A 19,929-nucleotide genomic window follows, 5' to 3' on the forward strand; every position below is an offset into this window, starting at 1 on the left:
CGTGAATAATCAATGTTAGAGAAGTGTATTTTAAATAGTTGTAATTTAGGGTCCCAGATATTTTTGAAGTAACTTATTTTGCCCTGTTACTCAGTGTTGTCTTCTTTTTAACAGATGACTTGAAGACATGAAAGCAATTGGAACTAGGAAATCCAGAGAATTGAAGATGTGGGGTTTTTAAATAAATTGAATTTGAGTGCACTTAAAAGTTGATTGCATAAAAAAAAACACAAAGGACATCGCTGGGGCCTGGGGCTGCGCTCCCCCAGCAGGCAGTGGTGGAAACTGCCAGTTACAAAGCATATGAATCATCAACTTTTGTTTCCCCAACGCTAATATGCAAAACCACGATGCCCACGATTAGGGAGAGGAATCGGGTCTGGAGGTGCTCCTGTCACATCAGCTTGGGTCTTCAGTTTAAGCAGATCTATAATAATAAAAGCGGAATGTTTATAAGTCCCTTCCTTCCATAAGGATATACCTGAGATCAATTTATAAACCTAGGAGAATTACTTCTTAATGTTACAAGATTAAAACTTGTACTTCAGATCACTAGGCTTGATTTTCTTGAACTTTTGCTGAAGATTGCATTGGAAATTCCTGTTGAAGAGATTATCCTATATAATGAAACCCTAATATGCCAACCAACCAAATGGCAGAATGACCAGCTTCCATGACATGCACTGACCACCAGGGGTCAGGCGCCCAATGACAGGGAGGCTACTGGTGGTGGCAATCAGGACAGGGCTGGCCAGCAGGCGCACTGGGCCCTCCCCAATCGCCCTGCCCACCAGTCACCCTGCAGATGGCCTGGCACCAGGCAGGCCCAGGGACTCTACCCTCTATATTGGAAACAGTCTCTTAGATTTAAAACTTAAACCTGGCCAGGCTGCTCCAACAGACAACGGTGACGCCTCGAGGACACACGTGGACTTTGCTTGTGCATTGTGTGGTCAGCCCTGATCCTGACACACCTGACAAAACCATCACTTACCTTCTCTCTGCTTCTGTTTTCCACCCGTAGGACGGGGAGATGGCACTACTGCCTCAGAGGGATCATGTCATATACTACTTTTTATAATCGGGACAAAATATGTAGCTGCCCATACAACAGCAAGATGCCGCTCACCGGTGTCAGACCCCTAGTTTCCCTATAAAATACAGTGGAGCCTTGGGCTTAAACTTAATTTGTTCACAAGGCTGTTCAAGAAGTGATTTGTTCCGAAACTGAACCATTTTCCCTTAGAAATAATGTAAGTGGAATTAATCCGTCCCAGGCCCCAAATGATCCCGTGCTGACCTTCCCCATGCACAGCACGTGTCTAACACGCTGTTTACTATGAACACACACTTCTCTGACATCCACCGGACCGCCTCCAGCTGAGCTTAAAGGAACCACGCCCCGCACTGGCCCAGGTGTCCGTCAGGCAGCCTGCGGCATCTTCGCTTGTTCACAGGGCACTGCCCGGAAATGCTGCCACGGCTAACGGCTCTTCCTTCACCAAATCAGCCAGTTTTCCCAGCTCTCCGTGCCTGAGCTCACTGCTGCTTTCACACCCTAGCAACAATAGCACACTTGATGCCTCTTATGTTTTAAAATTGTGCTAACTGTCCATTTCCCCGGCAACAGAACACAAAAATATTCACAGCTCAGCAGTCAAAAACCAAACTTTGGTTCCACAACGTAAAGTTTGGTTGTGGAACAATTCAGTGTCTATTGAAACTGAATTGTTTGAGAGATGTTTAAGATTTGACGGTATATGCTTTGAAAATATGTTGGTACATGAATAATTTTTTACAATGCAAGAAAAAAAAAAGCATTCCGATCATAGAGTTTATAAAAAACAACTTTAATATAAGGCACTGCTGTCCAGTTACCGCGGACCTGAGCCCACAGGCCGCCCTCCCGCACCCCACAGAGGGCAGCGCCCCCGCGGCAAGCAGCTTACAGGGCAGTCCTCCCCACAGCATGGATGAGGTGGCTCAAAAGTCACATCCTAGACTAAGATCAGAACCAAAGAACAGCTCAAGAAAAACACAACAGAAAACCATACCAGCTATTATAACCCTGACCAAGGTTTCTAAGAGTTCCCGTGTTTATAAGAGGCCCAGGAAATGAATTTATTCTTGTATCTGTTAAGTCCTCAAAACAATAAAGAATGAAGTTACCAGTATGTCCTTGGTTCAAGCTCTGCTTAATGAGAAGTAATGGGTTCAAGGACCCACTTTCTGCTTGCCATGTGACCCAGAAACACTCAACCAATTCCACCTCAAGGTCAGTACAAGCAAGTCTTAGTTTTCATTTTCTCTCATTGAACACGTTTAACATCGGAACCTGAGGAAAGCTGGATTCTTGACTTAATCAGCAGCCTCCATTTGTTTTAACAAAAACACCTTGCTTTTTAGTGCTAAGGACCTCACCTATTATTTGCAATAATCTTTCTTTTGGATAACCATTCCTTCTGTAAGACACCTAAAGACATTTTTCCAAGTTCTTACCAAAAATTCTTCTGAAGGAGAAAGTTACCCAGAAAAGTAAAACTTTGCTTTAAATAGCTAAAGTGTTGTTTTTTATGTATTATAACAAACAACCCACTCGGGGGTCTAGCAGGTAAAACTAACATCACAGCCCCATGAACACAGGTGGTGCTGACGAGGCACTACTTTGACATTTTGGTCTCGGAAGGCGTGTCCCCAGTGTCCAATGTCTTCAACAACCGGAAGAGGCCAGCAGCTTCTCGGATCCTACTGAACTCGATGCAGAATGCCTGCACTTCTATAAACAAGTCCTGCACGTTAATGATTTTGTTACGGATCAAAGATTGGAGAAAGACACACACGAGACGCACCAAACGATTCTGAAAAAGAAAAGAAAACTTTAGTGTGCCCATTTGCTTGGCAGGTTATTTATAAAATTTACTAAAATTCCTATTAGTTACCTGCATATACTTATCCTTAATCTGTTCACAAGTAGAGATGCAATTGGATATATAAAGGTGGATGAACTCAGGAGGTAGGTCAACAGCTGTAGTCAGTCTGTTTCAGAGTAGAAAAGTAGGGTGGTTTTATATGCTAACATCCAAGAATATTGTTAACCATAAAATACCACATTTCCTTTGGTCATTTAGTGTAAATCTCTGATGACCAATTTACCTAGTTTTAAATATACTTATGTAGATAAGCCTGGGAGCCATGCCAATCTGTTAATAAATGACACTTGCATTTTCTAAGAGCCACTTTGCATTATGCATTGTAAGCACTCATTAAGCAACCAATTCTGGGAGCAGTTCGGTTATTTCTTCCAAGCTCTAATAACCTTGACAATGATTCCATTCATTCACTAAGCCCCGATTAAGTGCTATATGCAGTGTGTGAGGAAGGTGGAAGTTTAGCAGCTAAACTGTAGAATACAATTTACAGGCTAAAATGAGGCACTTGCAAAAAGTAATGATGTAAGTGAAAAGTGTTGGTGAAGTCTTAAAAGGAGGAAGGCCTTAAGCTGACATGTAGGTAGAGGAGTCGATGGTCTGAGTAACGTTTGGAGCCTGGGGTCACAGGGTGCTCATGACCTGCCCTTCGGTCTCCTGGGGGAGGCGGCATGGCTGACGGCTGACAGAGGCAGGGATGGGAGGTCAGTTCAGAGTCTCGGGAAGCTGGTGTTTTAGAGAGGACTCCATGGAACAAGGTATGCATGCTAACTACACACATGCATTTCGGGAAGAAACAAAACGTTCCTTTATCCACTGGCGCTGAGGAACCTCCGCCAGAGGCTGCTGGCCAGCGCTGCCTCACCCTCGGGGACTGCCGAGGACTGGTCAGGGCACAGCGCAGACCTTTTCTCGGGATTCCCGGGTGGTTCTCAGACTCGGAGCCAAATGTCCGCAGTGACTTCCACGAGGTCGTGGCGAGGGGAAGACTGAACCTTCACTCGGCGGAACCCAGCCCGAAGCAGAGGCTAACGGTGCCGAGGCCTCGGGGAGAAGGCAGACCGAGGCAGCGCGTTTTAAATGCCAGCTGTGCGAGGACAGCTGGAACCCCACGGCTCTTCCCCCCTACTTGGGGGTCACCTGGCTTCATTACACGTTTTTCTCTAGTTGATTAACTTAAAAGGACTTTTTTTTTTTTTTTAATATGGAACGCCTCACGAATCTGCATGTCACCTTTGCACTGGGGCCAGGCAAATCTGTGTCATTCCAATTATAGGACAATGGAGGCCCCGTACACAAATTCGTGCATTTGGGGGGTCCCCTCAGTCTGGCCTGCACCCTCTCAATCCAGGAGCCCCCAGGGGGTGCCCTATGCCATGGAGGTGGGAGAGGCTCCCACCACGGCCACTGTGCTCACCAGCCGTGTGCCCAGCTCAGGCTTCTGGCTGGGAGCTCCCCCTGTGGGAGCGCACTGACCACCAGGGGGCAGCTCCCGCACTGAGCGTCTGCTCCCCGGTGATCAGTGCATGTCACAACAACTAGCCATTTGGTTGATTTGCACATATAGAGTTAATGCTAAAAAGTTGAAATCCTACCTTCTGGGTTCTTTCCTGGGGATGCTAAGTTCACATGCCGTGAAGACTAAGGCTCAGATTATTATTCACTGGGTTTCTCAGGCTAAGACGAGAAGAAAAACTCTGGTGGTTTTTCCCTGCTGGCCCCTCTGACTGCGCGTGGGCACTCACCGGTTCACCACCTCCATGGAGTGTAAAGACATGTCCATGTTGACCAGGACGGAGAAGTACTCGGTGATCTGGCTGGACTGCATCAGCTTCAGCAGCATCTCTATGGCGACGAGAGGGTTGTTCTCCACCAGGTCAGGAAGCTTGGCTGGCGTGAGGCCAATGTGATAAACAAGTTTGGGATCTTTTTCCAACTCACCAAGGAGCTGGAAAAAAAAAAGGTTCTTGAGTCAAACTAGGCATTCTCTTAGCTGCCTACAAAAACACGCATTTTATTTACAAACAGCTACAAACTACCTGCATTGAACCAACTTCATAAATTTCTTCCCTGACATCCATGATCATAATGATTTGATATTTTTCAATTTGCATTTGAATTATGATTTTAAAACATAAACATTATTACTTTTTCCTCACCTGAGAATATGTTTTATTGATTTAGAGAGAGAGAGAGGGAGAGAGAGAGAGGGAGGGAGAGAGAGACATCAATTGGTTGCCTCCTATGCATGCCCTGACCAGGGATCAAACCAGAAACATAGGAATGTGCCCTGACTGGGAATCAAACCCACAATCTTTTTGGTGTACAAAGTGACACTCCAACCAACTGAGCCACTCGTCCAGGGTGATAAATTAAGACAGTTTATAAATATGCCAGAATCAATGTTGTCTGGTTGAATGAAATATTTGTCTGGATTGTAACAACAATCCTTTGTGTGTTTCTTTTTCTCTCAAAAATAATTTATCAGCCATAGCTGGTTTGGCTCAGTGGATAGAGCATTGGCCTGTGGACTAAAAGGTCCCAGGTTCGATCCAGCCAAGGGCACAGGCCTTGGCTGCGGGTTCAATCCCCCGTAGGGGGCATGCAGGAGGCAGCCGTTCAATGATTCTCTCTCATCATTGATGTTTCTATCTCTACCTCTCCCTTCCTTTCTAAAATCAATAAAATATATATTTTTTAAAATAATTTACCAACTAGTTCCCCTAAAAAACCCAGACCATAGAGAATTGAGGGACATCTAAAACAGCTGCACAGCCCCACTCCAAGCGGGAAAAGGAAGCCCAGAGAGGGAGCAGGCTGGGGAGGGGGGTAGCAGGCTGGGAGGGGGGAGCAGGCTGGGAGGGGGGGAGCAGGCTGGGAGGGGGGGAGCAGGCTGGGGAGGGGGGGAGCAGGCTGGGAGGGGGGTAGCAGGCTGGGGAGGGGGGGAGCAGGTTGGGGAGGGGGGGAGCAGGCTGGGGAGGGGGAGCAGGCTGGGGAGGGGGGGAGCAGGCTGGGAGGGGGGAGCAGGCTGGGGAGGGGGGAGCAGGCTGGGAGGGGGGGAGCAGGCTGGGGAGGGGGGGAGCAGGCTGGGGAGGGGGGAGCAGGCTGGGAGGGGGAGGAGCAGGCTGGGAGAGGGGGAACAGGGTGGGGGGGGAGCAGACTGGGTAGGGGAGCAGGGTGGGGAGGGGGAGGAGCAGGCTGGGAGAGGGGGAACAGGGTGGGGAGGGGGGGGAGCAGACTGGGTAGGGGAGCAGGCTGGGAGGGAGGGAGCAGGCTGGGGAGGGGGGAAGCTTTCTTGCAATCCACCCTTTAGTACTATTTATGGTTCAAGTCATAAGCATACTCTGTAATTAAAAAACAAGCTTTCCTGCACACTAGTCCATCTCTTTTACTTCCAGGTTGTCCACGCTGTCCCTCCGTGTGCTGTGTGCCCCTGGGCTGTGCTCAGACGGCTGGCGGGAGCGATCCTTCACCAGCTGCCCCACCTCGGAGCGGAGGAGTGCTGGACCGCCCGGTTCCCATGTGGATGTGCAACCTGAACGAAGCCCCTGCCTTTCCCTCCAGGGCAGCGGGGCCCGTGAGCCTCAAACCCACCACCACCAGCGGTGTGACGGGGTGCGTCACCCCACCTGCGCGTCCCTCCCCCGACAGCTGGAAAGCCGCTTGCCCTGAACCACGGGACTGCCCGGCTGGCACACAGAGGGACTGCCCGGCTGGCACACAGGGGGGACTGCCCGGCTGGCACACAGCGGGACTGCCCGGCTGGCACACAGGGGGAACTGCCCGGCTGGCACACAGCGGGGACTGCCCGGCTGGCACACAGGGGGAACTGCCCGGCTGGCACACGGGGGGAACTGCCCGGCTGGCACACGGGGGGAACTGCCCGGCTGGCACACAGGGGGAACTGCCCGGCTGGCACACAGCGGGACTGCCCGGCTGGCACACAGGGGGAACTGCCCGGCTGGCACACAGCGGGACTGCCCGGCTGGCACACAGCGGGACTGCCCGGCTGGCACACGGGGGGGACTGCCCGGCTGGCACACGGGGGGGACTGCCCGGCTGGCACACAGGGGGAACTGCCCGGCTGGCACACAGCGGGACTGCCCGGCTGGCACACAGGGGGAACTGCCCGGCTGGCACACAGGGGGAACTGCCCGGCTGGCACACAGGGGGAACTGCCCGGCTGGCACACAGCGGGGACTGCCCGGCTGGCACACAGGGGGGACTGCCCAGCTGGCACACGGGGGGGACTGCCCGGCTGGCACACAGCGGGACTGCCCGGCTGGCACACAGGGGGACTGCCCGGCTGGCACACAGGGGGAACTGCCCGGCTGGCACACGGGGGGGACTGCCCGGCTGGCACACAGGGGGACTGCCCGGCTGGCACACAGGGGGAACTGCCCGGCTGGCACACGGGGGGACTGCCCGGCTGGCACACAGCGGGACTGCTCGGCTGGCACACAGGGGGAACTGCCCGGCTGGCACACGGGGACTGGCACACAGCGGGGACTGCCCGGCTGGCACACAGGGGGAACTGCCCGGCTGGCACACGGGGGGGACTGCCCGGCTGGCACACAGCGGGAACTGCCCGGCTGGCACACAGGGGGACTGGCACACAGCGGGACTGCCCGGCTGGCACACAGCGGGACTGCCCGGCTGGCACATAGCGCGACTGCCCGGCTGGCACACGGGGGGGACTGCCCGGCTGGCACACAGCGGGAACTGCCTGGCTGGCACACAGGGGGAACTGCCCGGCTGGCACACAGCGGGACTGCCCGGCTGGCACACAGCGGGAACTGCCTGGCTGGCACACAGCGGGACTGCCCGGCTGGCACACAGCGGGACTGCCCGGCTGGCACACAGCGGGAGCCAGGGGCCCACAAACAAGCCCCCCCTCCCGGAGTCACTGACCCCCAAACGCACTTCCGTGCACCATTAGCCGTCAGCCTCTGCCCAGCCACAGCGGGCAGCCGAGACCCCCACACTCCCCAGTGCTGGCTCCGTGAGCAGGCTCTGTGACGAGAAAAGGATCAGAGGAAGGCTCACCTGTGTTTGCTGAGGAGAGGATAAGGGGCTTTTGAAGGCTTTGGCCATGATGCGCTTGATCTCCACGCCTGTGCTGTTCTTGACGCACATGGACTTGTCCCACTGAACCGCATGGTCGGGCTCCGTGGGGTTCAGCCAGGCCAGCTCGTCCTCACAGATGTGGAGTGGGGGCGGGGGGCGGATGAACTCCGGCCGAAAGTGGCCTGTAAACGAGACGAGCGTGACTGCTGCTCTCCGCGAGCTCGCGTGTGCGTGTGCGTGTGCGTGCGTGTGTGCGTGTGTGTGCGTGCGTGTGTGTGTGTGTGTGATCTGTGTGTGTGAGTGTGTGTGATGTGTGTGATGTGTGTGTGTGTGTGCGTGTGTGTGTGTGTGCGTGTGTGTGAGTGTGTGTGTGCGTGTGATCTGTGTGTGAGTGTGTGTGATGTGTGTGTGTGCGTGTGTGTCCAGAGCCAGTCTCACCGTGTGTGTGTGTGTGCGTGTGTGATCTGTGTGTGAATGTGTGTGATCTGTGTGTGAGTGTGTGTGTGTGTGAGTGTGTGTGATCTGTGTGTGAGTGTGTGTGTGAGTGTGTGTGAGTGTGTGTGTGTGAGTGTGTGTGATCTGTGTGTGATGTGTGTGTGTGATGTGTGTGTGTGTGTGAGTGTGCGTGATCTGTGTGTGATGTGTGTGATGTGTGTGATGTGTGTGATGTGTGTGTGTGTGAGTGTGTGAGTGTGTGTGTGAGTGTGTGTGTGTGTGATCTGTGTGTGTGTGTGTGCGTGTGTGTGTGTGTGAGTGTGTGTGATGTGTGTGTGTGCGTGTGCGTGTGTGCGTGTGCGCGTGTGTGTGTGCGCGCGCACGTTCCGCTCAGTGAAGGCCACCGCGCGTTAGAGCGAGCAGCGAGCAGAGGGCGTGGCCGGTTTGGAGAAGGGGCACACGGGCGGACAAGCTTCACTGGAGCCTCCCTGCTGGCCAGTCTCTCCTGGGAAAAATGAACACTATTGGGTCTCCCTCCTGTCCGCCCCCACACCAAGACGTGCACTCGTCAGCCTCGGCCTCTCGCGGCCTCCGGGGGGCAGTCACACGGAGATGGAATAAATGATGGCTGCCAGGGGCTGAGTGCTGACGTACGAACAAGAAGGTCACATTGGCCTGTGAACCAGGCGGCCACGGTTCCATCCCTGATCAGGGCACACGCTAGGGTTGCTGGCTCAATCTCCAGTAGGAGGCGTGTAGGAGGCAACTAATCAACGATTCTCTCTCAATAGTGATGTTCCTATCTCTTTCCCCCTCTTCCTACCTCTCTGAAATCAGTAAAAATATATTATTCTTAAAATGTGTGGTCGACTTGACATTTTCAAATGAATCTTCCATAAATTCAGAAATACCATATTCATTTTCATAAAACGGTAAAAGTACAACAAGAAAATAAAGTGACTCAACAGTCAACTGTTTCATAAACAGGACTAAGTCAGAAACCACTAAACATGCCGGGCCTCTGCCAAACCCACACCCCGCCGGCCCTCACACGGCCTCGCACCCGCTGCTCTGCTCCCTGAGGCTGCTCCCGGCCGTGCCAGCGCCGCCTCATCTCCATCACAACGAGCACCTGGTCCTCCCACCGGAACCTGCTCCGAGCACCCGCGGAAGGAGCTGTGCCTGCCGGGTCCACAGGCCTCTGCCACCCGCTCTGGCCCACGCGTGCACACTGGGCCTGGCACGTGTGAGCTGCATGCCGGGTGCGTGAGCTCGGGCACGCCGAGACTTCAGTATCGCCCGGACGCAGACTTACTGCCCACGGCAGTCCGCGTGAGTGTCGGACGCGTGGGGCCCCTCAGCAGAAAGCAGGCCCCCCAGGAAAGCCACAGAAGCCTCGACACCAAAAGATGCCGCTCTCAATCTGCACTCCAATCGGTGCTGTCTGAATTAGGAACTATGAGATCAGGAACTCTACAATGGGGAAATTAGTGACAGTGATAAAATTAATAAAGAGGTATAACAAGCTACAACATAGTCTCATTTCAGTAAAATCAGAATTTATATCCTCACATATGCTGATGACAGATATGTATAAATTATCTGGTATGTGATTTTATTACAGAAGATCATTTTACCAAGCATCTCCGCTGTGCTCTAGACCCTATACTGAGAAGTTTCTCATTAGGTTCTAGTTTAAGCAGCAACGAAAATAACCATGTTTTAGAAAAGCAACTCAGGACGACGAGAAAATGAAACCCAGAGTATAAAATTTGTACCTACTTTCAATGGGCGGCTTCGGCCCGCTGACCAAAGCTTCCGTGATCTGAGAGGCAACGGAGCTGTCAAATCCAGAACTCGAAGAGTCGGGGTCGGGGTCCCTGAGAACGCTGGGGAGGCTGGCCTTGCTCTGGGTGGGCAATTCAGACTGGCGCTCTGAAAAGGCCAAAGGGAGATTTTAAATTACGGGCGCCTCAAGAACGAACAGGCTACTAACTGCGCAAAGCTACCTGCACCACATTAGCAAAGGGCCAGATTCAGAATGTGTGTTTTTCTTCAAAACTCCTACAAATCAATTTTTTAGTATATTTTATTTATTGATTTTTTACAGAGGAAGGAAGAGGGATAGAGTTGGAAACAGATATCGATCAGCTGCCTCCTGTACACCCTCCACTGGAGATGTGCCTGCAACCAAGGTTCATGCCCTTGACCGGAATCGAACCTGGGACCTTTCAGCCCACAGACCGATGCTCTATCCACTGAGCCAAACCAGTTAGGGCACAAATCAATGTTTTAAAATGGGGAAACATGGGCTAATGGCTTCAACAAGCACTTTATTTTTAAACCAAGAGCCTGGGCCTGGCCGGTGTGGCTCGGTTGGGTGGAATGCTGTCCCATGCACCAAAACGGTCCCCGTCGGGGCACAGACCCAGGTTGCAGGTTCAGTCCCTGGTCGGGGTGTGTGAGGGAGGCAACCAATCGGTGTTTCTCTCCCTCCCTCTCCCTCTCTCTCAAAACTCCATAAAAAAATGTCCTCAGTGAGGATTAGAAATAACAAAAACAAACAAAACCCATAAATCCTGAATGGCCAATGAACACATGAAAAGAATTCCCAACCCTATTAGGAATTAAGGAGAAGGAACAGGGAGAAGCCAGTTAAAAAGGTGTGCTCCACACCACCAGACTGGCAGAGATGAACAGCCTGGCATTATCAAGTGCAGAGGAGGCTGCTGGGTGGCTGGCACCCTGGCACAGCAACTCGGAAACCAGTTCCCACTACCCGCTCAGTCTCAGGAGGGCTTATCATCCCAGCCAGCAGACACTGCCACGTGTGCTCAGGACAATATCCGCAATGTTCACAGCACCATTACGTCCATCAACTGGAGAGCAGATGAACGTGTATTCCACCACATGGAGTATAGGCTTATAAGTCGTCATCAAAAACCAATCCAATTACAAAGTGGGCGGCCTGGCCAATGGGTGTGGCTTGGTGTTCGGGCATCACGGGTGCCCAGTCCAGGGCCAGTACCTGGTTGTACGTTTGCTTCCCCGACCGACCCCAGGTGGGTGCAGGAGGCAACCAATTGATGTTTTTCTCACATCAATGTTTCTTTTTTAAAATATTTTTTTTTTTATTGATTTCAGAGAGGAAAGGAGAGAGAGAGAGACAGAAACATCAGTGATGAGAATCATTGACTGGCTGCCTCCTGCATGTACCACTGGGGATCCAGCCCGCAACCCGGGCATGTGGCCTCATCCTGGTTCATAGGTCAATGCTCAACCACTGAACCAGGACAACCAGCGCGCACACGTGCACGCGCTTTCTCTCTCTCTCTCTCTCTCTCTCTCTCTCTCTCTCTCTCTCTCTCTCTTCTTTCCCTCCCTCCCTCCTCACACCTTCCTCCCCTCCACTCTCTCTAAAAAAAGAAATCAATGGAGCCGAAACCGGTTTGGCTCAGTGGATAGAGCGTCGGCCTGCAGACTGAAAGGTCCCGGGTTCGATTCCAGTCAAGGGCATGTACCTTGGTTACGGACACATACCAGTAGGGGGTGTGCAGGAGGTAGCTGATCGATGATTCTCTCTCATCGATGTTTCTAACTCTCTATCCCTCTCTCTTCCTCTATGTAAAAAATCAATGGAAAAAATATCCTCTGGTGAGGATTAACAAAACAAAACAAATCCAAAACAATGGGCAAACAGTCTGAATTCCCGTTTCCCAAAAAGGACAGGCCATGAAAAGATGCTCGAAGTCACTAATCATCAAAGAAACGCAGATCCAAACCACAATGAGAAAGAGAGGGGGGGGGGGGGGGGAGTCAGAACAGCTGTCAGCAAAAAACATGAAACCTGCTCAGTGGTTAGAGCGTCATCCCCACATGCCAAGCTGTTTGATCCCCGGTCAGGACACATACAAGCAGCAACCAAGGAATGCATAAATAAGTGGAGCAATAGACCAATGTTTTATTTTCTCTCTCTCTCTAAAAAAGAAAATTAAAAAAAAAAAAAAAAGGCATGGCTGGTTGAGCTTTGACCTATGAACCAGGATGTCACAGTTCGATTTCCCATCAGGACACATGCCCAGGTTGTGAGCTCAATTTCCAGTGTGGGGCAAGCAGGAGGCAGCAGATCAATGATTCTCTTTCATAATTGATGTTTCTATCTCTCCCTTTCCCATCCTCTCTGAAATCAATAAAAATGTTTTAATTCTTAAATTTCAAAATATATATTTTTAAAAAGTTGAGATGATAAATGCTGGCAAGGATAGAGAGAAAAGGGAACCTTCTGTACTGTTAGAGGAAATGTAAATTGGAAACGATCATTGTCTCACTAATATCGTTTCCCCGAAAATAAGACAGTGTCTTATATTAATTTTTGCTCCCAAAGATGTGCTAGGTCTTATTTTTAGGGGATGTCTTATTTTTCTATGAAGAAGAATACGGTACACATTGATTGTTAAATGAAGATAAAGGAAATTTATTACCTGTATACGGTACGGTAGTACGGTGGTTGTCAACACAAACCAGACAAACTGTGAATCCTACAGTATCAAGAATTTACTCATTTATTCAATGACAATCATGTCATCATCTTCTGGAACATCATCATAACAATCCAATTCCTGAATTTCCTGGCGAATTTCTTGTGACTCCATTTGTTTCAGAATCAGTGGACCAAATCTCTCATGTTTAGCAATAGCATTCTGAGACAGAGCCTGGGAGGCCTTGTTTTCGGGGGATGCCTTATATTTCACCCAGAAGGAAACCTGTAAGTAGGTCTTATTTTCGGAGGATGTCTTATTTTCGGGGAAACACGGTAGAAAGATGTGGACAGGAAAGCCGAAGGCTGGTCAATCTTAATTGGTTTAGTTGAGACATTGTTAGCTGAAGCAGCCTCCAACTGTGTCTTATGTAAATTTGTTATTAGAGTTTCTTGCCTAAAGGCTATGGGGGTATCCCAGTCTCAATGAAAGGGATAGCAAGGCCAGAGCAGAGGGTAGTCCTCCCGCCTGGCCCCCCATTTCCCAAATTAATAGTGCGCAGCCTTCTTCGGAGCCCGAACCCTGGACCACACGGAACGTGAAAGGCGCTCCCACAAACAGTATGGAGGTTCCTCAAAAACTAAAGACAGAGCTACCATATGATACAGCAATTCCACTTCTGGGTGGACACACACACACACGCACACACACTCACACCTTTGGTCCACAAATCCCACTGAGATCCGAGTTTCAGGCCTCTGTGAAGAGGGTCTGTCGCTAGTTCCACTAAATAGGTGGGCCTGGCTTTTCTCTTCCCCCTCGTGGGAAATGACTGGCTTGTGACATCTTAAATTTGGGTAGGGGACAGCAAGCAGCAGGCTTAGCTAGCCACTCAGCCAAGCTTCTCAACCCTACTCTAGTCATATATTCCTTTCTGAGCTTGACATACTTTAAAACTTCTCTCAGGCTGCCTCAAGCCGTCACAGTGGAGAGGCCAGATCTGGCTCTCATATTACTGAATACAAAGCTAGCATCCTCAGACATGTGTCACCTCTGAAGGTAAGGTCACTCAAAGTGTCTATCACCTCTGTACCCTCTTCATCCTGCCTTTGGTTCTAGAAATAATCATCTTATTTCTGTTAATAGATTGTATCTGGCACTAGAGAATAATAAGCACTTCTGTGCACCTTCAATCCCCCCCCCCCCCGGAAACCAGTGAATTTCTGGTGGATTTTCCTTACAATGGTGGTGCCTGGCTTAGGGCTGGCCAGGACTTCTGCGGTGGGAGTAGAAACAAGAAAGTTTAAGGCTGAGGCACTGCTATGTCCTGGATGCAGCAACCTGGAAAATCATGTTAATCGGGAGACAAAAATCCCTCTACTCTGCACTCAAAGAAAACAAAACAAAAAAAAACACAATGAACAAAAATAACATAAAAGCCTTGAAAAACTTTTTCTGGACTTCAAAACATAACCATTATCACACTGTTAATACCCAGTCGTTAAGTGAGGTCAGAATGCAGCAAGGAAAAGGCAGTTTCCGGGAAGGTGTCACCTTATATAAGCGGCCAAATGTCACCGGTGCATTCAGTCTAAGGCGGGCACTGCCAGAATTAATACGTGGCTCATTCAGTCACAAGGTCAAGGGCTCACAAATCTGGCTACATATTAGTCTCCCTAATGAATCACTCAGCGGTGAGACCCACACACCTGTCCTTCTGTTAAGAGCAGGCAAGCAGGTGCCTCTGCTCCTTCACTCCGACTACCCAGTTCAAGGAGGCCTCCCTACCTACTTTCTATCACAACACACTTCTGTTCCAAGAGTACCCACTGTGAAAGAGCTACATGCTAACCTGACAAGCTCAGGGAAGGCCTGCGTCTTGCAAACCCAGAGACCTAAGATAACCACAAAAGATGGTTTGAAAATTCAATATCTAACAGGTTATAGTAGGTAGTCATGTCCCAGATATTTCACCTGACAAAGGTCAACTTTGATCTTTTACTGTGCCCATCTGCCTTCCAGCATCTAAGATAACATATCTGTGAGATGTCTGGGTAACTTGTAACTTCCTTTTTACCCTGGACCACTCAGGGCACAACAAATGGCCTTGAGACATTCCCTCATTGTTATTGTTATTAACTTAATTGTCAACTGTTAATCATGTTAGAGTATCCCATATCCATCTCTGTGAAAGGAGCTCATGTCCATCATTTCACCTTTTACCCTATCCCAGAGGTTTCCCGGCTTCGCTCTGTCCCACCTCCCTAATCTATCACCAATGAATTTCATGTAACTAACCTACATCCCTTTCCTTTGCTTGCAATGTATAAATATAGAAATGTAACCCGCCATTCTCTGGAGCATTATCTTAATCCGTCGAGGTTCTGTTTCCCAGCATATGTCGACAGTTTGGCTCGAATAAACTAAAAAAAAAAATTCTTTACGGGTTTCAATGGTTTTTCGTTAACACCCATGTATTTGCTTCTATGTGTAGCACAGTAGAAGGACAAAATGGAGGTCTTGCACATCCTATTCTCAAAACTCATTATGAAGCTACTATACCTAAGTGTTGCACCGGAATAAAGAGACACACAAGCCATGATACAGAATAGAGGTGCCAGAAATAAACCCTCCCAGGTATGGTCAAGTGATTTCCAACAACGGTGCCCAGAGAATACCGTTCTGGCTACTCAGCATTCTTTGAGATTCCATATGAATTTTATGATGGGTTTTTCTATTTCTGTAAAACATAGCTTTTATAGGAATTGCATTGAACGTGTGATCTCACTCTGAGCAGAACTGACACGAGGAACATTTTTGTTTTTAACAGACTAAATTTAATTCAGTGTTCTTCTTAAATTGAAAAAGCAACCCATTCAAGTGAAAACTCAAAATGAACCCAGATTATGAAGGGTTTTTCCATTCTCGTCTCTTGAATTCCCCATGTATCTATCCTACACTCCACAGCTGCACAAAATCTCTCAGCTTCTGATTCCAGATTTCAAGACACCCAATACTCCAAGTTCCCTGAGACCTGCAGGGCCCCCTCTCCCCACCACCACCTCCCCTCAGTACCCAGCAAAAAAGCACTGGAGCTGTGTTTTTCATGGAAAATACTAATCTTTTAGCACAACCACAGACCTGCATGTTAAGTAGAGTAACTTAAGAAAAAAGTCCTAATAGAATACACAAAAATGCCCCGATCACCAACTCCTCCTCACCAGCCAGGGCCAGCTGAAGCCCGCTGATGTCCACGGACTGGCCCATGCTCCCCACGTCCATCAGCGCGATCTGCCGCGGGGTCTTCTTGAAGAGCTCCCTGGGGGGGGCCAGCATCAGCTGGGAGAGAAAGAACTTCTCCGGCGGAGTTATAGGCGGTAAAAACCCTGCGAACACAGACGGAGAACATTCCTTCGGCGGTCACTATAACAAATTCACATGAACCTGGTAAAACTAGCATTTGCTACTTGCCATCTCAACTTATGTATGTTTAAAGACAAAATTATTTTAAGTTTCAGTTACCGGTACTTAACTATGTACAGTTATGAAAATGTAATTAAAAGTCATTTGAAATGCTGATTTGTGGCAATATCAATGAAACTTAAGATTTCTGTAATTATTAAGAATTTTGTTTTTACATGCCTCAATTCCTGCAAAAGCTAAAGCTTCTGTACGGCAAGTGAGAACAAATTTAAAACTACAACTTTCTGAAATGCCTTTCCTCTCTGCCACCAGCAACAGTGTGGGTTAGAGCGACAAGGAAGCAGTCGCCAGCAACGCCAATGGCTTCCCTCCGCGCCTCAGCACAGGGCCAGCTGCCGCTGCTCCTTTCTCCTTTCGTCCGAGTTCAACTGCGCACCAAGCGCACAAGCCCCATCCATCCCGCCAGGCAGCACCGCCAGACCCGCGCCCACTGCCCATTCCCTGCCCCCTCCTGCCTGGACTACACACGGGACAGCCTTCCTGGTTTCCCACGCTCCCAGTTCTGACTCTTGCTGACCAATACCCACAGTCCACACTTAGCTTTTAGTTAAGATTTCTAGGAACAAATCTGCTTACACTCCTTAACTTGTTACACTGCTTAATGCTGCAGCTGCACAAAATCTCTCACTTCTGATTCAGATTTCAAAATCCCCAATACTCCACCTCCAGGTGCCCCGCCCGCTCGCTCCCTCCCTCCCACCACCTCCTCAGTACCCGCAGGCAGCTGTCCGTGCTCCAGCATTCTGGAGGTGACACTGTGGACGGGCGTTACCTCTCCCAGCCAGCCTACGACTTCGATTATAGGGAAGCCTTCTTATTTACTTCCAGAAGCATTCTCACCCTGGCTCCGCATCAGAATCGTCAAAGCTGACAACGGGCACATTAGAGGCTCACCCTAGGCACCCTACCTTCCCCCTTGGCACCCACACTGCCTGTTTAAGCGCCATCCCTAGCTAACTTAATCAAAGTAGTACTGATAGAGGGCAGCACTTACCAAGAGACTTTTATTCCTCATAATAACTCTACCAGCTAGGAACTGTCTACATTTTCAGATAAAAAACTCAGGTATAGAGAAAAATAAGCAACCCAAGGACTCCTTCCCTGGGAAAAGTGTGTTTGCAGTGAAATCTACTGTCCAGATTTAGGTTCAGACTCCTCAGATTTGAGAATGACATCACATACATCATTCCTCATTTGTCTAGCTTGTCTGAGGAATTCAAAGGGCTTGTGACCCAAATCCCAACCTGTCCCATCCCCATCCTCTCCGGGCACCTGGGGGGAGGGGGGAGACGCATACACATGCTGCATCCTCTCTCGGGCTTCCCAAGCTTCCTGAAAGCCGGTCTAAGGCCTCTGGTCCACCGCAGGCTCCCTCCGGATCAGCGGGCAGGAAACAGGCCAGATGATGTGCTCCGGGCTCCGGGCGGGGCCCAGGCAGCTTAACTCGGAGCCCCGCGGGCCGGGCCGTGAACTCCCTGGCGTTAGTTATCTCAAGCCCACGGCCTTAACCCGACTCCCGCAAGCACTGCCTGTGGCGGGACCTTTCCCCATGGAGTTAGACCAAGTGCTCCCCTGCACACCGGTCCTTGGCTGTCCCCCAGGGACCCTCCCACTCCCTGAGAAATTTCCTCTGCTGGCTGCGAATCGCATAAAGCATCAACAGTTTAATAAATAAATAAATAAATAAATAAATAAATAAATAATTAAAAGAGGTGGTCTCCCATCGACCCCTCGACGTGACCTCACAAATGTTGCCCACGCACATGAGATGTTCCCGCCATCTCCTAAATCCCCCGGCAATCACGCGTCCTCTGACCTAGGCCTTGAACCTGAGCCGACCCCCTGCTCCCATCGCAGGCTCCACGGCTCCTAACCGCCAGCGAGGCTGGCTGCGTTTCCAAACGCTAGCTAACGTGTTTTCGCCACCACCTCCTCGGGTTCGGAGCAAGGCCCGTTTACTCTGAGGCTGACGGCCGCGCAGGCCCAGCCGGTCCGCAGACGCCTCACACCCTCGGGCGGGTTTTTAAGGAACTAAACACGGCCAGCCCCGCGGGACGGGCCCGGGCCACGGAGGCGCATCTTCGGCGGCAGGGCCTGCCGCTACGCTTCGGCCGCCGGGCCGGGGAGGGTGGCGAGCGAGTCCGGCGGCCCGGCCCGCGGCGCGGGGCCCCGCAGCCCCTCCCGCCCCGCCCCGCCCCGCGGCCGCCCACCTGAGAGCGGAGGCCGGTCGGGCTCCTGGCCGCCGCGGGCGGGCGGCGCGGGGTTGAGCAGGTGCGCGAAGCTGGCGGCGAAGGGGTTGGCGGCGAGCGGCTCGGTGCGGTACATCTCCCAGAGCAGGTAGAGCGCCGTGAGCCGCTGCGCCGCGCTGGGCAGCAGGTCGGGCTGCTGCAGCAGCAGCACCAGCACCGAGCCCAGGCGGAAGTGGTCCGCCTTGCTGAAGTAGTGGTGGAAGGCGGTGGACAGGCCCTCGAACGTGCTGCCGCCGCCCGCCTCCTCCGAGATGATGCTCAGCAGGCTCGACAGCTCCTTGGGGCTCAGGCTCATCCTGCCCGCGGGGCCCGCGGGGCCGCCACCGCCCGGCCCCGGCCCGCTCGCTGCGCCTCTGCCGCCGCCCGAGCCCCCCGGGCCGCCCCTGGAGGCCGCCGCCGCCTCGCGGGCCCCGCCTTGCTCCGCGGCCGTGGAAAGCCGGCCAGTCGCCGCGCCCGCCCCGCCGCGCATCCACCTCGCCCGCCGCAGCGCTCCCCGCACCGCTCCCGGAGGAGTGGCTCGGCGCCGGCTCCGCGCCCGGCCGTAAAGCGCGCCCTCACGACAGCGTCGCACGCTGAGCCGGGAAGCCAAACCGCCACTACGTAGAGGGGGAGGAGCAGGACCGAGGATCCGGAAATGGCGTCGCGGGACCGGAAGAAGGCCGGGGCCTTGCGTCACCTCCCCCTCACCCTCAACACATCCGGCCTGCCGCCCGCGAGAGCGAGCTCCCTGGCGGCTGCCGCACCGCACGGTCGCGGTAAGTGTTGTCAAGAAAGAAATGTTCAAACCTTTTTAATGTTTTTTTGGTTCTAGAGAGAGAATCACGGGTTTCATGAGTTTATTTCAGCTAAACTGACAATTGCTGGGAAGCAAAACCTCAAGGGATTGAGAACACGCTCAGGAAAACGGCACTTTGAACCTTATTTTTTACAATTAGAGCACGTTAGGTTGGCTACATAAACCCCATTGCTGACAGAGTAAGGAGGCGGGAGAAAGCAACGGGAGCCTCTGGGGTGGGGTAAGCAGTGAAGTGAGACACATGCTGCTTTTATGAAGGCGGTGCAGGGTGGTGACAGTCAGCTAACAAAGACGAGAGGATCCGTGGTCTGCTCTGGTGGATGACCTGAGGGCTGCGGAAAAGGGAAGTTTGTCAGCTTTCGCCAAGGCATGCTATCAGGTCTGTTATCCCTAGATGTATAAACAACAGACTGGCTCTGTAAGGGGAAAATAGTTTAAAGGTTTTAATTTCACACCATCTTGTGTGGCTGCTTCAAGCCTCTGAGTTTGTGAGG

General features: G+C 51.4%; 2 protein-coding genes across 2 annotated transcripts in view; one reads left to right on the plus strand and one right to left on the minus strand.

Moving 5' to 3' along the window:
* RNF149 (ring finger protein 149) overlaps positions 1 to 2,184 on the plus strand; it is a 33,971-nt gene extending 31,787 nt beyond the window's left edge. The window contains exon 8 of the mRNA XM_045587296.1: positions 115 to 2,184. Coding sequence (XP_045443252.1) covers positions 115 to 131 — 17 coding nt within the window. The 3' untranslated portion in view covers positions 132 to 2,184. The remainder of the gene's footprint in view (positions 1 to 114) is intronic.
* CNOT11 (CCR4-NOT transcription complex subunit 11) lies at positions 1,832 to 19,190 on the minus strand. The gene is made up of 7 exons (XM_036453951.2): positions 18,601 to 19,190; positions 16,129 to 16,293; positions 10,212 to 10,364; positions 7,974 to 8,176; positions 4,673 to 4,875; positions 2,940 to 3,036; positions 1,832 to 2,858 (listed from the first exon to the last, which is right to left on the minus strand). The coding sequence occupies exons 1-7, from the start codon at positions 19,106 to 19,108 to the stop codon at positions 2,661 to 2,663; spliced, it is 1,527 nt and encodes a 508-aa protein (XP_036309844.1). The 5' UTR covers positions 19,109 to 19,190; the 3' UTR covers positions 1,832 to 2,660.
* Between the last annotated feature and the right edge of the window lie 739 nt (positions 19,191 to 19,929).

Source organism: Pipistrellus kuhlii, unplaced genomic scaffold, assembly GCF_014108245.1.
Source record: "Pipistrellus kuhlii isolate mPipKuh1 unplaced genomic scaffold, mPipKuh1.p scaffold_m20_p_27, whole genome shotgun sequence".
Lineage (NCBI taxonomy): Eukaryota > Metazoa > Chordata > Mammalia > Chiroptera > Vespertilionidae > Pipistrellus > Pipistrellus kuhlii.

Bases quoted from the DNA above. Each gene is read 5' to 3' on its own strand.
- CNOT11 (XM_036453951.2), bottom strand. From the start codon at position 19,108: ATGCGCGGCGGGGCGGGCGCGGCGACTGGCCGGCTTTCCACGGCCGCG. The intron at 16,294-18,600 runs GTGGGCGGCCGC...CTGTGTTCGCAG, and splicing joins CGACCGGCCTCCGCTCTCAG to GGTTTTTACCGCCTATAACT. The intron at 3,037-4,672 runs GTGAGTGCCCAC...ACTCTGAAACAG, and splicing joins TCCATGGAGGTGGTGAACCG to ACTGACTACAGCTGTTGACC.